Genomic DNA, 14,106 nt, shown 5'->3' on the forward strand with positions numbered 1-14,106 from the left:
TCGGCCCTGTGGTTCCTCCTGCCAGCTTCTACATTCTGTAGTGATAGAGGGAACCACAGTATGTGGCAGGGGAGCAGATATTAAATACACTCAGATGTGGAGGCTGTAGGAGTGGCCAGAGATTAGCAATGTGGTAGAGTCTTAGAACAAAAGGCTACCAGAAAGGCTTTTACCTTCTTTCACAATCTGGGCTTAGCTGAATTTGCTCAAAGTACTTACAGGGTTGCTTTTAAAAGGAAACCATCATCAACAAGAAGCCTCTTAAATACATTGCTCAAACATTAACAAGTGTAATTGTTTTTTATTAATACAGCAGGCTTTAGTTGTGAGCCAATACAGACAGTGCCACCCACTAAAGATAAAGTGTATATATAGCCTAAATTGTTATCTGGGTGGAGATTCATAGGAAACAGTGAATCCCCTGCCAAGGCAATGCATTACTGCCTGCCCTGTTTGGGAGATTTCCCATTACTCCCTGTCCTGGAGATGCAACAGGAAGTAAGAGGAAATCAAATGCGAATTTTCAAAGGCACGGGTCCCCATAGGAAGATCTCCCACTCCCTCTGTGGCAAAAACTAAAATTTTCCCTTTCACATCCCCCTCTGTAATGAATAAAGTGGTTGCAGGGCAGAGGTTTAATCTAGCCAGCTGAGACACAGAAGCAATAAAACCTGAAAATTCTTCCCTACTGTATCCAAAAACTAGACAAACACTTTAAATAACAGCCACTTTTCGTCAGTAGCAGACCGGGAGATCTAAGCTGTACTGTTGAATGAATTTTTGTACAAAAGAAAAAGCGGATTTGGACAGTTAGAATTTTATTTGCGTTAGACTTACTGAACCACGTTGGTTAATAAAAAAAAAGTTATACATACATTTTGCAAGATATACTTTAAACAATACATTTTCCCTAAGTGACTATACACACAATATATAACTGCAGGCACACCCGGCTAGCATGGCTGAGTTATGGGACCTTGTGAGCACGTGAACATTCTCGGGATTAAAATGATTATAAACTAAAACAGATGAGTGGCATAACATGCCATAAATATACAGGAGAACTATTGCAACATGAAAACTGGTATTGACCGTGACAAGGCGAATGCCTGAAATAAAGCAGAACAATGAAATGCTTCTTATTGCTAAATAAATGAAAAAAAAGCCAAACCACACAACTGCATGGGAAGAAATGAGACAAAAATAGGACTAGAAGTAGTGTTGTAGTGAATGCTTATTACACAGAGGTGATTACTACTCTTAAAGAGTAACAGTAAAGGAAACCTGTATTAAAGTCAAAAGGGCTTCATTTATAAAATCTCCTACACTAATCATCGCCATCTAGGGGCGCTAGTGCCGCATAAACAGCAGAACCAGACAGAAATATTACAAACAAAGCCCCAAGTTTACCGTTCTGATCAGGTTTCACCCGTGTTCAGGGTGGAAACTGAAATATGGTCACATCGCATCCACCTCCCACCCGAATCGCAAAGGTTCTTCACGCAGGTTGCTGTGATTTTTTTTTTTTTATGGCATGGCTGTGTTTGGCTCCGCCCACACATCCACATTCATTACAGCTCCTTTGACAAGATCTGTGAATGGAGAAACTACAAACTCCATCAGCCACTGCAGAAGAGAGACTTTGTTCTCAATGGAACACAAGTGTGGTCACGTCACCACACTTGCAATCCATGCATTCTTCCTCCCGTCCATGTTACTTAATATCCTACCTCTTCACAGACAGGGAAGGGAGGATCTGCAGGAGCCAGGGCATAGCACCCACAATCCGATTGCAGTTGGAATGCTTTACTGGCTCCAATGCAAAAAAAAAATATATAAAAATGCATATTTTTCTTTCATGAAGGTGTGCATTTATTATTTTTTGTTTTCAAAAAGTGAACTTTACCTTTAACAATATGGGAGGATGTAATTGCTGACCGTTCTGAAAAAGCTAAAATACCTGACCGTCATGCAGAGCCAATGGCTTCAATACTTAAAAAAAAAAAAGCACATGCCTGGCACTTGTATGCCAGGCCACAACTCTAACCCTACTTTCTGCATGCTTGTCTCAGCGCAGTGACTTATGCATTGAAGAAAATGCCATGCAAACCCATATTTTCAGAATGGCCTAATTTCTCAGTACAGGTTGCCCCTTAAAAAACACTTCTTGCTTGAGAGGATGGTAGCTCAGAAACTTGGCATGCAAAGCTATACTAGCTTCTGCAGCCATAACATGAAGATATGCAGTGTTAAGTTTCTCCTGCTGATCTAGCCCCCCCTTTCTGTACTCATTTTCTGAAGCTGGAAAAAATAATGGGTCTGATCCTTTAAGTGGAGAACCATTATACACTTTACAATACAGTTGTGGAGAGCAGGTAAGGGAGGAGGGGACCTTCCAACATTGCAGATCTTCACAGTGAGGCAGAAGTCTAGATATTGTTGCAAGTCAGATTTCTTAACACGTATGCTGCCAAAGATAAATTGTTGGTTACTTTTGGAGCATACCTTTAAGTAAATCATCTTTCTTGGCTAGTTTTGCATTCAGAAAAAAAAATTGCATATGATATTAATCCCACTGTATGATTACATCCAAACATCCATTCTAGTCCAAATCCATGGCAGAAGGAGATACCAGAAGTGTTTGCAGCACAGGGGGTAGACCGTCCACTATCAGCTTGCAGAGATGGAGACACCAGGTCTGCTCTGAACACGAGCAGGGTATTAATATTCTGTTCACATGACACTGGCAAGCAGGAGGCTGCATCGCTCAGACAGTTCCTGCCTTATATGTAGGTCACAGCACTACAAAACAAGATTAGGTAGGCTCTTGCTCCCTGGCATCTGTAGCAGAATTTGATCCTTGAAGATTCCATGCCAAGCCCTGGGAAGCTCATGCTTCTGGTCTATAGTTAGTCATCAGTGGACCTGGCTTTGGGTAATTTCGGTCTCCTCATAGTGAGGTGGTGAGTCTGCGTCATGTGATGAGGCTTGCTGGTGATCTTGGTCCTCTTCAGGTCCATCGTGCTCACTGATGTCCTCTAGTTTTGGGCCAGCTACGGAGGTACTAACCTCTCCACTGGGCTTGGCCATCTTTATGGCTTCTTCATAGGCTGGAGGAAGCTCTAGAGCATAGAGGCTGTAAGCTGGGGGAGACATTGCACTTCTGTCCATGTCACTAAATGCAAACATATGAGGATACTGCACCGAGCTGTAAGCTGTAAAGGATCCAAAAAGGACAAAAAAAAAAAAAAATGAGCAATGTTCACTGCAAAGCTAAATGCATTAGTCATGTTAAGGGTCCATATATACATCAGTGTACGACAGTGTTACGCTAGCACACAAAACCCGCACTGCAATATTCATGCCTTGCAAAGGGAAAGAACACTGCATTAGATTTATTTTTTCCAACGGGCTGGCAGTGCACCTTAACAAAATGGTTAATGCAATATGGTCCCTTAGGAAGGCAACCCACAGCACTTTATAGCCATCTACTCAGACACTGATTTTAATTAGAATTCCAGTCTGAATGTTAATCTGTATATTGCCAGAATGCTAGCAGTTTAGGATGTAGGTGGCCATTGCTGGCCTTCTAAAAGCTTGTTAACTGGTAATTGTTGGCTTAAAAGAACTCTAGGCAAATGTTTTATTAACATTTGCAGTGGGGATACCCCCATACTGCAAGGTTTAGCTGCTCGTTTTGTCTAGGTGCTAAAAAGTCATAGTCACCCAAACCACTGAGACGGCTCCCTGCTTCTCCAGTCTGTGAAGCGTCTTACACTGCAGCATTGGAATGTTCCTTGGCATCCTCACGTCTATACACTATATAGCACGTGATGATTTACAGGACCTCTGCAGCAGTGGAGATGAGAGGTGGGAAGGACTAGTTCCAGAGCTAGTTGGCTCTGCGGTTCAGGTGAGGTGGGAGTTTTTCTTCAGCACCTGGACAAAAATGAGTAGTTAACCCTTACAGTTTGGGGTAGCCCAGCTGCAAGGGTTAAAAAAGTTTTGCCCAGAGTTCTTTAATACTTTTGAGCTGCCGACCCGGAACGAGCTTGCAGTAAGCAAATAAATGCATGATCACCACACTTAAAATGTTGAAGCCACTGGATTAGCATGGAATTTTCATAAGGAGGGGGTCAGCAATGGCTGCACTCATTCCATCAGCACAGGTTTCTATAAACATCTGGCAAAAGTGTTCCAGTAGAGTTGGTGGCATTTTACATTTTCTAGAGACCAGGGGGTAACATCATTCTATATTGTCTGGTTCTTTTCCTTCAACCTATAAGTTTTTGGTGTCACCACTGCTGTTGCAATTTTTTTCGTGTTTAGTTTTATAGGGAATGCAACAGAGTGGGAACTCATCGGTGATCGAGTTCCTTGGTCTTTACATCTGTTGCGGCCATTAAATCTTACAAAATCCCCTAGCAATATGCATACACACAATAGGTTGGACTTGATGGACTTTATGTCTTTATTCAACCTCAAATACTATGTAACTATGTAATATAAGGAATTGCCAAGGGTTGCATTTTAAAGTTAAATAACCCCAACAGCCCAAATGCACACCTACCAACACTGCCAGATATACTCCGGGGGGACTTCATCATTGCAATTGCGAGTGTTTGAACTCTCATATGGCCATATGGGATACATTTGCACCAGATTTATGTTGCTCATAAATTAGATTAAATAGACTCCAGGAAAGAAGACTCGCATCTCCAGGCAAAAAGCCTGTCACTTCTTGAAGAAGTGGTCATGTCGGGACGTAAGTTGCGATTGTTTTGTTAGGTGATGCTCCAGTTTCAGACAGCTGCAGGACAAGTGCAGATGTAAACAGTTGTGAGCTTTCGCAAAACATGCGCAATCGGTAAAATAGTGCAAGCTCTGGTCAAAACAGGAGCGGCTAAACAGATTTGCAAATTATAAAATATATCTATATCTAATCTCTCTATAAGAGGCTAAAACTGTCGCAATCGCTTTGATAAGTTCCCCTCTCTCTTTTCTAAAATGCAGCATTAGAGGTGATTGGTTCACTTTGTGCCCAAATTAAGACCTCCTTTTACAACATGCTCCAAGTACTTACAGGTGACCGTGCTGTGAATGGTGCTGTCATTGTCTATGGCGATCACAGTCACTTCATAGGGCTGATTTGGTAAAGTCTGCACAGGCGGTTTCTTCTTCTTGCAGCAAAACTTTATGCAGCTGGCCGTTGTCCCACACAGCAAGAGAAGAAATATGGTGACCAGAATCAGCCTGGGGAAAGACAGAAACAGGGCTTGAGTCTATATAAACACAGACAGGGAAATGCTTCTCTGCGTCATCACTTTCATAAAAGCCTTTTATCACAGGAGGCCCATCTGCAAGAGCAGAAAAAAGGTCAATGGACCAGTCTAATCCAAAGCTGGCACAGAGACATAGCTGGGCAAAGGAACCAATGCCAACCAAAACTCAGTCTTTGGCCTTAAAGTGTATGTAAAACCCAACAACTTTCTCTGATTTGCTCCCTTTGTCTGTTCAAATCTGTTACATCTGTCATCTAAAAAGGGAAAGTGTTTTTGTTCCATTTAAAGAGTGGCAAAAAAAAGCCAAACCTGTTGATCCTGCCAAAAATCTTGAGCTAGAACTTTGTGTACCGACTCAACTGACTTGACTTATCAGTTGGCATTGTTCTTTGTTCTCTCTGAACTACTGAACACCTCTTCCCTAAGGAGTGGTGTCCTGTGGTTCTAACATGTCCTATTCATGGATGACATCAAGTATGTTTCTAGTAAGATCACCAGGGGAAAATAAAAGGAGAAATGGCCTGGAAAACAAATCTCTTCACCACATCATCTAAGGACAGGTAAGATTAAATTGGATACATTTTTGTATTTGGGATTAGATGCACTACAAAGGCTAAGCAAAGACCAAACAAAGCCATATCTAATGAAAAGCAATGTATCAACCCAATATCCATTTCAATGTGCTTTAAAATTGCAGTCACCTCTGCCCAGATCTACAATTTCCAAGGTTGACCAAGGCATGTCCCTACAGCTATATACTGGCCATCATGGATACAGTCAAAGGCTTCTGTGACTCAACAAATAGTATGGAGACCGTTCAGATCTGGCCTACTGTGACTAGACATGTGTCATCACTTGCACTTAGAAGCTACAGATCTCTGGACTGGTGACTCAGGAGTAAATTTAGACAACTTCCAAAACTCACTGCGACTCCAACTGACTGATCTGCATGGAATCCCAGTTCATAATTGGGCTGCCATCAACATCCAGCCATTTCTCTTATATTAAGATGCTACCTATATAGAGTTGATTTGGCCAGACCGCAATGCCTTTTAATCACTTGTATGTCTGATTTCCTTAGAGACCGTAATATACAGGGGTACAAGTACTCTTAAGATTGAGAACACACAGGGACCTATACATACTACACACCAATAGGACCATACACACACACAAAATAGGTTGGACTTGATGGACATATGTCTATATTCAACCTCAAATACTATGCAACTTTGTATGTTATAAACCTTGAGTCACTGCCTCCATAGACTATAGTCAGTATAGAATATGGAAGTCTGTCATTTCCTGTCATTTAATATAGGAATGCATTTCCTTGGACTTTTAAGGGAAAGCCCAGATACAAAGGTCAGTCTGACACAATCCTGGCTAGTTAGTGCAGAGGTCAACACCCAATAAAATGACTTCCTTGCAATTGTCACTGCCGCTACTCTGACCTCACATTGTAGTTTTAACCCTTCTTAAAATAACACCAGCACATCTGGCTCTGTTATTGTATCCATCACGGCTACATAAAAAAGGTCAGCAATAAACCCCCCAGTATAAAACAGACAAGTGAAATATAAGATTACATTAAAACAGTAGCTATGGCCTTACTATTAAAAATCACAGCTACCTTTGTATTCTGCACAGTTCCATCTTTTGTCTTTATTGACTGCACCAGCCCCTAGGTAGGGCTCTCAAGGAGAAGTCCAGCCAAAAATACATATTTTACTGCTTGATGGATGCTGAGGCGTTAAATCACCTTTACATTTTCTTAAATATCTCTCAGGGACTTGGTGAGATCTCAGTGTCAAGTTCCAGGATTTGCACACTTGTTACGACCATTGTAGAGATGAGCAACAAGACAGAATAAGCCAGGTTTAAATAGTCTATTGAAAGCGCCAAACAAGACAGTACAAGAGCCTAAACACCTAATAACAGAACAAGTACAGGCTTGTGAACTCACTCTATTACTAAAAGTGTTTGGACTCTTGTAGTGTTGTTTGGCGCCGTCATTGGACTTTAAAAAGTGTATCTTCAGTTCTGGGTTCCCATATTTGAGGGGCATCCTCAAACAATCCATCACCTTCTGACCGATCCTCTGAATATTTGAATCCAGGGACTCACAACTACCATAAGCGAGGTGCTGACCCAGGCCACCAGGGTCGTCTATAACCAAAAAACTCACATGTGGGTGGAATGGCTATTTAAGGCATATCTAAACCCAAAAACAAATGTTATTTTACAACTTACCAGTCCTTAGATGTGGTGGTTGCTTTACTTTACATTTTTAGGCCAAGAACATTTTCAGCAAGTACAGAAAATACCTGCCAATCTCGCCATAAATGCACAGTGGCCTTGTAACTTCCAAAAGCACAATGAACCTAAGTAATGGAGATGAGCAAAGGAAGACCTGTGACGTCCAGCCTTTGTGACAACCACAGCTGCCCCATAGATGAAATTGAGAAATGAGAGTGAACACAAAGGGAAAACTTAGTGTTGCTCGCAGGATTAACAGGTAAAAAAAAAAAAAAAAAAAAGTCTGGAAACCTAAAAAAAGAAATCTAATGCAGCCACCACATCTAAGGACTGGTAAGCTGCAATATAATCATTTTTATTTTGGGGGTTTAGACACACTTGCCACTTCACTGCGTAAATTCTATCCAACCAAAGTTTACTAAAGCCAGATATGGCTTCTTTAGACATTCAGTTTGCCCAAGTGAAAGAAACAGTGACAGGTCCCAACACCTGATCAAGCACGAGGCACTCTATTTTCATATGATAAAGCTTGCCTCAGCTTTGAGGACACATGGTAGGGTCTATTTTTGTACCGTGCTCTAATGCCACTGGGGTCACAGCAAACACTGGCCTCAATTTTATTGCTGTGCAAAGCACCAGCTTTCCGCGACAACCAGACAGATGGCAAAAAAAAGTGCAAATACTATGGATACCCAAAGCCGCAGGAAAAAAACAAAACCCCACTACAGCTTTTAGTAAAATTAACCTCAGGTCTAAACCTCGGCTGCAATCTGTATAAAAAAGGAAAAAAAAAAAAAAGTTTCCACATTGGCATTCTATAGAATGCAGCAAATGTCATCCACAAGACTATCTGCCAAAACACCAGGACTAAAAGACGTAATAAGCTTTGTCTACTCACCAGACATACCACAAGTTGACCCAGCTTGTGCCTGAACCTGGAGGGCAATTTCTAAAAAACATAAAAACGAGAGAAAATGTAAGAACAGTAAAGCGCTGCGCAAACTGTTGGCGCAAGGATTGTGCTGTCAACGTGCATTCATTAGAGTGTCAACAAATACTAAAAATAACTCGGCTGTGAAGGGGAACAACTACAAGTTTTATTCCTGGCTTGGCCAACTGACACTTACATCACAGGTTAAAGTGCAAGTTCACCCTAGACCTGGAAAACTGACAGCTTTTACCAGGGACACCATGCAACTCAGACGCTCAGCCCCCCTCATGCCATCTATATCTTTGCAAGCAATAGGACACAGAGGAAGTGCAGCCAAGCAATCACAGGACATAGATAGCATGACTGGGGATGAGAAATACCATGAGTTAAAGAGACACTAAACTCAAAGTTAAATTTTAAGAATGCAGTCAAGTACCTTAACTATTAAAAAAGGAGAACTATGACATGAGTGATTTCCACTCACCTCATAGTTCTAAGCCGACCTGTGACAATGAGACTGACAGGTCGGCTCAGTAGATCGGGAGGTGAGGGAAAACATACCGGGTTCCCTCACCTCTCGATCCTGTCACGGCTCTCTGCCGTGACAGGGGGAGGGGCTGTATTCCCCTCTCCGATCTGCCAGCGCTGACTGGCGGAACGGACGGGGGAGGGGGCGGGTACAGCTGGCTCTGCCTCTAGGTAGGCAGAGCCAGCTGTCACTCACGCAGCTGGGCGGATCTCGTCATCTAAGTCGGGATCCGCTCCAGGTGTGGCATCTGAGTATACCGGGAGCTGTAGCTCGCGGTATACTGAGCTTAGGGTAACGAGAGGACGCTAGTTTGTGTCCTCCCGTTACCCTAAGGAGAACTATGGGGAAAAACACTGACCCCATAGTTCTCCTTTAACAAAAATGTACCATATTTGTGTATCACTCGGCTGTAGATCCTCAAATCACCTCTAAATTGGTGCCGACACTGTCCTTCCTTCTAGAGGGGGGCTACTTGTGTTCATCATGGTCCCTGTGTGTGTTGTAAAGTAGTCACCGCTCCAAGCTCGCTACCGTGATGGACTAACTTCAATACAAATGAGTTAACTAAACATGAGATTTTAGTCCATCACAGGAGCGAGCTTGGAGTGGTGACTACTTTACAACACACACGGACCATGGAGAACAAAAGTAGCCACACTCCAGAAGGAAGGACGGTGTCAGCACCAATTCAGAGATGATTTGAGGATCTACAGCCGAGTGATACAAAGATACCTTTTTGTTAATAGTTAAAGGGACTTGAATGCATTTTTAAAAAGGTGATCGCCTGAGTTTAGTGTCACTTTAAATGGAGTCGTTGGCAATTGCCGGCAGTTTTTCCCAATGCTGATTGCTAAACAACCAAAGCGCGGAATGAAGTCAATGGCTCTATACATTTATCAGGGTACATGCATTCCATGGCGGTTTAATGCGCATTAAATAATTCTAGGGTGAACTTCCACTTTAAGACACACGCAAGTAGCATATGGAATTTCTATAAAGAAAATGAAGCTATAGCTAAGCGAAAAAGAATTCGCCAACATGTTGGCAAATCAGCACATGTAATAGCCAGCACATACTGATTATTGCCAATCAAGAGAGCAAAGATTGCCCAATCAGTACCAAGTCCAAATGGGTCCTATAGCTGGCCTAAGGCAAGTCAGGAAACCGCCCCCCAAAAATAATGGCAGTGATCTTTTAGGATCGTACACTGAAAAGATTACTATTGGACTGCTGGACATTATTGTTAAACGAGTCCAATATTTAAATGGATGCAGAATCGTCAGGAAAGTGCCAGCAAGACATTTGTTTCTGGCAGCCAAGCAACTGACAGGTCAGTCCAGGCTGCAGCCATTGTATGCTGGATTACGCTGGAGGGGGAGGAATGATACCACCAGGAGGATTTCCTATGAATGCAGCAATAAGAAATACAATGTATCAATTATCTGTCGTAGCAAAAACAAATTAATCCAGATTGTAAAACAAATGACTTGTATGGAAATAATATGATTGTAAAGGACATCCAGCACATATCAGAAGGAGGCCATAGAAGGAGAGGGGAGTTGGCCTGTAGGGGGATTACTAACAGAGTCAGACATGGACGTGGTGGGGAGGTTCACGTGGCGTGACATTCCACGTCCTGAAAAACAAAGGGGTCCAGCAGGGAGCTTACCATCAGCTGCATGCAGCACAGCACCAGGAGCCTCCCACGGGGGTTATATCCACAGGTCCACATGGCTCAGGACGAGGGGAAGCGGCGAATGCAGCAGTGCAGATACCGGGCAATGAACACAAAGCCGAAAACCAACGAAAGAACTGCAGAGCACGCTGACATCACCGGGGTTTATAGCCGCTCACACGCCCAGAGGTTCAGCCCCGCCCACGATGGTATAGCCCCGCCCACACTACGCTGGTTAGGGCTCAGCACAGCGCAAGGAGCTGCAACCAGACTCTGATTCATGTGCATGGGAGATGAGGCTTGTGTCTGGCTGTTAGGAACGGAGGATAGGGGCTTGTGTCTGGCTGTTAGGAACGGAGGCTAGGGGGTTGTGTCTGGCTGCTAGGAACGGAGGCTAGGGGCTTGTGTCTGGCTGTTAGGAACGGAGGATAGGGGCTTGTGTCTGGCTGTTAGGAACGGAGGCTAGGGGGTTGTGTCTGGCTGCTAGGAACGGAGGCTAGGGGCTTGTGTCTGGCTGCTAGGAACGGAGGCTAGGGGCTTGTGTCTGGCTGCTAGGAACGGAGGCTAGGGGCTTGTGTCTGGCTGCTAGGAACGGAGGCTAGGGGCTTGTGTCTGGCTGCTAGGAACGGAGGCTAGGGGCTTGTGTCTGGCTGCTAGGAACGGAGGCTAGGGGCTTGTGTCTGGCTGCTAGGAACGGAGGCTAGGGGCTTGTGTCTGGCTGCTAGGAACGGAGGCTAGGGGCTTGTGTCTGGCTGCTAGGAACGGAGGCTAGGGGCTTGTGTCTGGCTGCTAGGAACGGAGGCTAGGGGCTTGTGTCTGGCTGCTAGGAACGGAGGCTAGGGGCTTGTGTCTGGCTGCTAGGAACGGAGGCTAGGGGCTTGTGTCTGGCTGCTAGGAACGGAGGCAGATAGGGGCCTGTGTCTGGCTGCTAGGGACAGGGGATAGGGGCTTGTGTCTGGCTGCTAGGGACAGGGGATAGGGGCTTGTGTCTGGCTGCTAGGGACAGAGGATAGGGGATTGTGTCTGGCTGCTGGGGAAAGGGGATAGGGGTTTGTGTCTGCCTGCTAGGGACAGGAGATAAGGGGTTGTGTCTGCCTGCTAGGGACAGGAGATAGGGGCTTGTGTCTGGCTGCTAGGGACAGGGGACATGGGATAGGGGCTTGTGTCTGGCTGCTGGGGATAGGAGATAGGGACTTGTGTCTGGCTGCTAGGAACAGAGGATAGGGGCTTGTGTCTGGCTGCTAGGAACAGAGGATAGGGGCTTCTGTCTGGCTGCTAGGGACAGGAGGATAGGGGCTTGTGCCTGACTGCTAGGGACAGAGGGTGGGGAGCTTGTGTCTGGCTGCTGAGTACAGATAATAGGGGCTTGTGCCTGGCTGCTAGTGATGGGAGTTAGTGGATTGTACCTGGCTGCTAGGGGCAGGAGGTAGAGGCTTGTGTCAGGCCGCTAGGGACAGGGTTAGGGGCTTGTGCCTGGCCACTAGAATGGCTGGGTCACTTGATGTTTTGTTGGGAGCGTATACTTTTTATGTAGGTGTTCATTTATTGTATTTCAGAAAGATGGGCAGTAGGCATTTATTTTGTAGTTCCTAAGGACCAATTTACAATGTAGATCTCTAGTGCAGATGAGTTCCTTTAGTGCATTAGCATGCCACTGAGAATGTAATCTGTACCAGTGAGAGGTGCCATGTAAAGTGCAGTATGCCATGGCATAAAATTAGTACAGGTATTTATATAGCACTGACAATTTTTCACAGCGCTTTACATATTGCACATTCACACCAGTCCCTGCCCTCAAGGAGCTTACAATCTAAGGTCCATATCCTACATGCAAGCACCAATTTAAGGTGCCCACACACCTTACGATAATCGCGGGAAATCCCGCGATCGTACGATTATCGTAAGGTGTGTGGAAGCCGTGCGACCTCTACTACTGTAAGGTTGCACGACTTTTATCTTAGGAACATGTTAGAAAACCCGCCGAGCATTGTACGATGTTAGGCGTGTATGTAGCATGTTCGTAAGATAAAAGGTGGACGGGCCGGTGTGCACAAGTGCACACTGCCCGTTCAGCATTGCGGTCATCGGAAGCCCGCCCCTCGGGGGCGCAGCTTGCGATCATCGCAAGTACGATCTGCCTGTCCTAGATAGGCAGATCGTACGTTTTTTAAATTACCTTACAACCATCGCAAGACAAAAGTCTTGCGATGGTTGTAAGGTGTGTGCCCAGCCTTAGACAGGAGTCAATTAACCTTCCAGCATGTCTTTGGAGTGTGGGAGGAAACCCACGCAAGCACAGGGAGAACATGCAATTTCCTTGCAGATAGGGACCTGGCCGTAACCACTACGCTACTGTGCTGCCCATCAGAATTATACTATGGGCTAACCCAACGCTGATGACATTCAAAGGGCAGAATCCTGTCAAATTAAATTGGCACAGGCTTTCGAAGTAGATGGGAAATACACATATCTGCATCCTCAGGGTACAATGTTTAACCAGTTGACATCCGCGGTGTTAAACCCCCTTCCCATCCAGGCCATTTTTCAGTATTCAGCGCTGCGGTATTATCCCAGGGAAAGTAAATGATGAATGGCAAATTCTGGTGCCAGTGACTCTCTTATTGCTGCAATATGTTAAAATGGTTTTCATTTGCATTTTTCTTTTGTGTCCTCCTTAGGTCGGCCCATCATTTAAAAAAACTGTAACATAAAGGTAATATGTTGGTAGATGCAGGAAAATAAAGAAATACATACAGTATATACATAGTATATAGAAACAAACTACACTAATAACAAATTAAAAAAGACTAAAGGTTTTGGCATCTAATTTATAAAAAAAAAATATACTGTAGGCCAATCCATGAAAAAAAAAAAAGAAGAATGGATCGATGACCGTGGCTCATGATATTCGGGGTCAATATGTAACTGTAATAAGCAATCCTTCAAATCAGGAAATCTATTTGACCTCCACATGTTAGGAATATGGGACCTCTTACTGGTCATAACTATAGAGATTGCATTTTTTCCCTCAAATACAACACAGCTGTAATTTTTTTATGTACTTCATAACATGAATGTATATGTTCTCCAGGTACACACAATATCTTATCAACTTTCACTCATGATGCCTTTCTCTATGCTTTCTCCAGTGTCAGCAATAAAGCCAACATGCTGTTATCAGTTGACATTGAATAGTGGTGTGACTGGTCCTTTAATCTTCATGCTTCTGCATGAGGGCAGTGGACTCCTCCTTGACTCCCCTCCACCCCCCTTTCCCACTGGCTCAGATACAGTAGTCCAGTGTCTTGCTCCATTGATTGGGCTTCTGCCTTGTCCTGTGCTAAATATAGTAGAAATATAAGTCTACAGAATTTACGGCTGCATTAGAGTGTATGTACTAAGCAAAATAACAAAATTATACCAGCACTCC

General features: G+C 44.1%; 1 protein-coding gene across 1 annotated transcript; it reads right to left on the reverse strand.

Annotated features, from left to right (window-relative positions):
* Positions 1-2,560: 2,560 nt before the first annotated feature.
* Positions 2,561-10,733, reverse strand: TMEM52 (transmembrane protein 52). Its single transcript, XM_018553079.1, has 4 exons — positions 10,618-10,733; positions 8,440-8,490; positions 5,084-5,253; positions 2,561-3,215 (listed from the first exon to the last, which is right to left on the reverse strand). Exons 1-4 carry the CDS (start codon positions 10,731-10,733, stop codon positions 2,917-2,919), a joined length of 636 nt encoding a protein of 211 aa, XP_018408581.1. The 3' UTR covers positions 2,561-2,916.
* Between the last annotated feature and the right edge of the window lie 3,373 nt (positions 10,734-14,106).

This window comes from Nanorana parkeri, unplaced genomic scaffold, assembly GCF_000935625.1.
Source record: "Nanorana parkeri isolate BGI_ZX_2015 unplaced genomic scaffold, ASM93562v1 scaffold109, whole genome shotgun sequence".
Taxonomy (NCBI): domain Eukaryota; kingdom Metazoa; phylum Chordata; class Amphibia; order Anura; family Dicroglossidae; genus Nanorana; species Nanorana parkeri.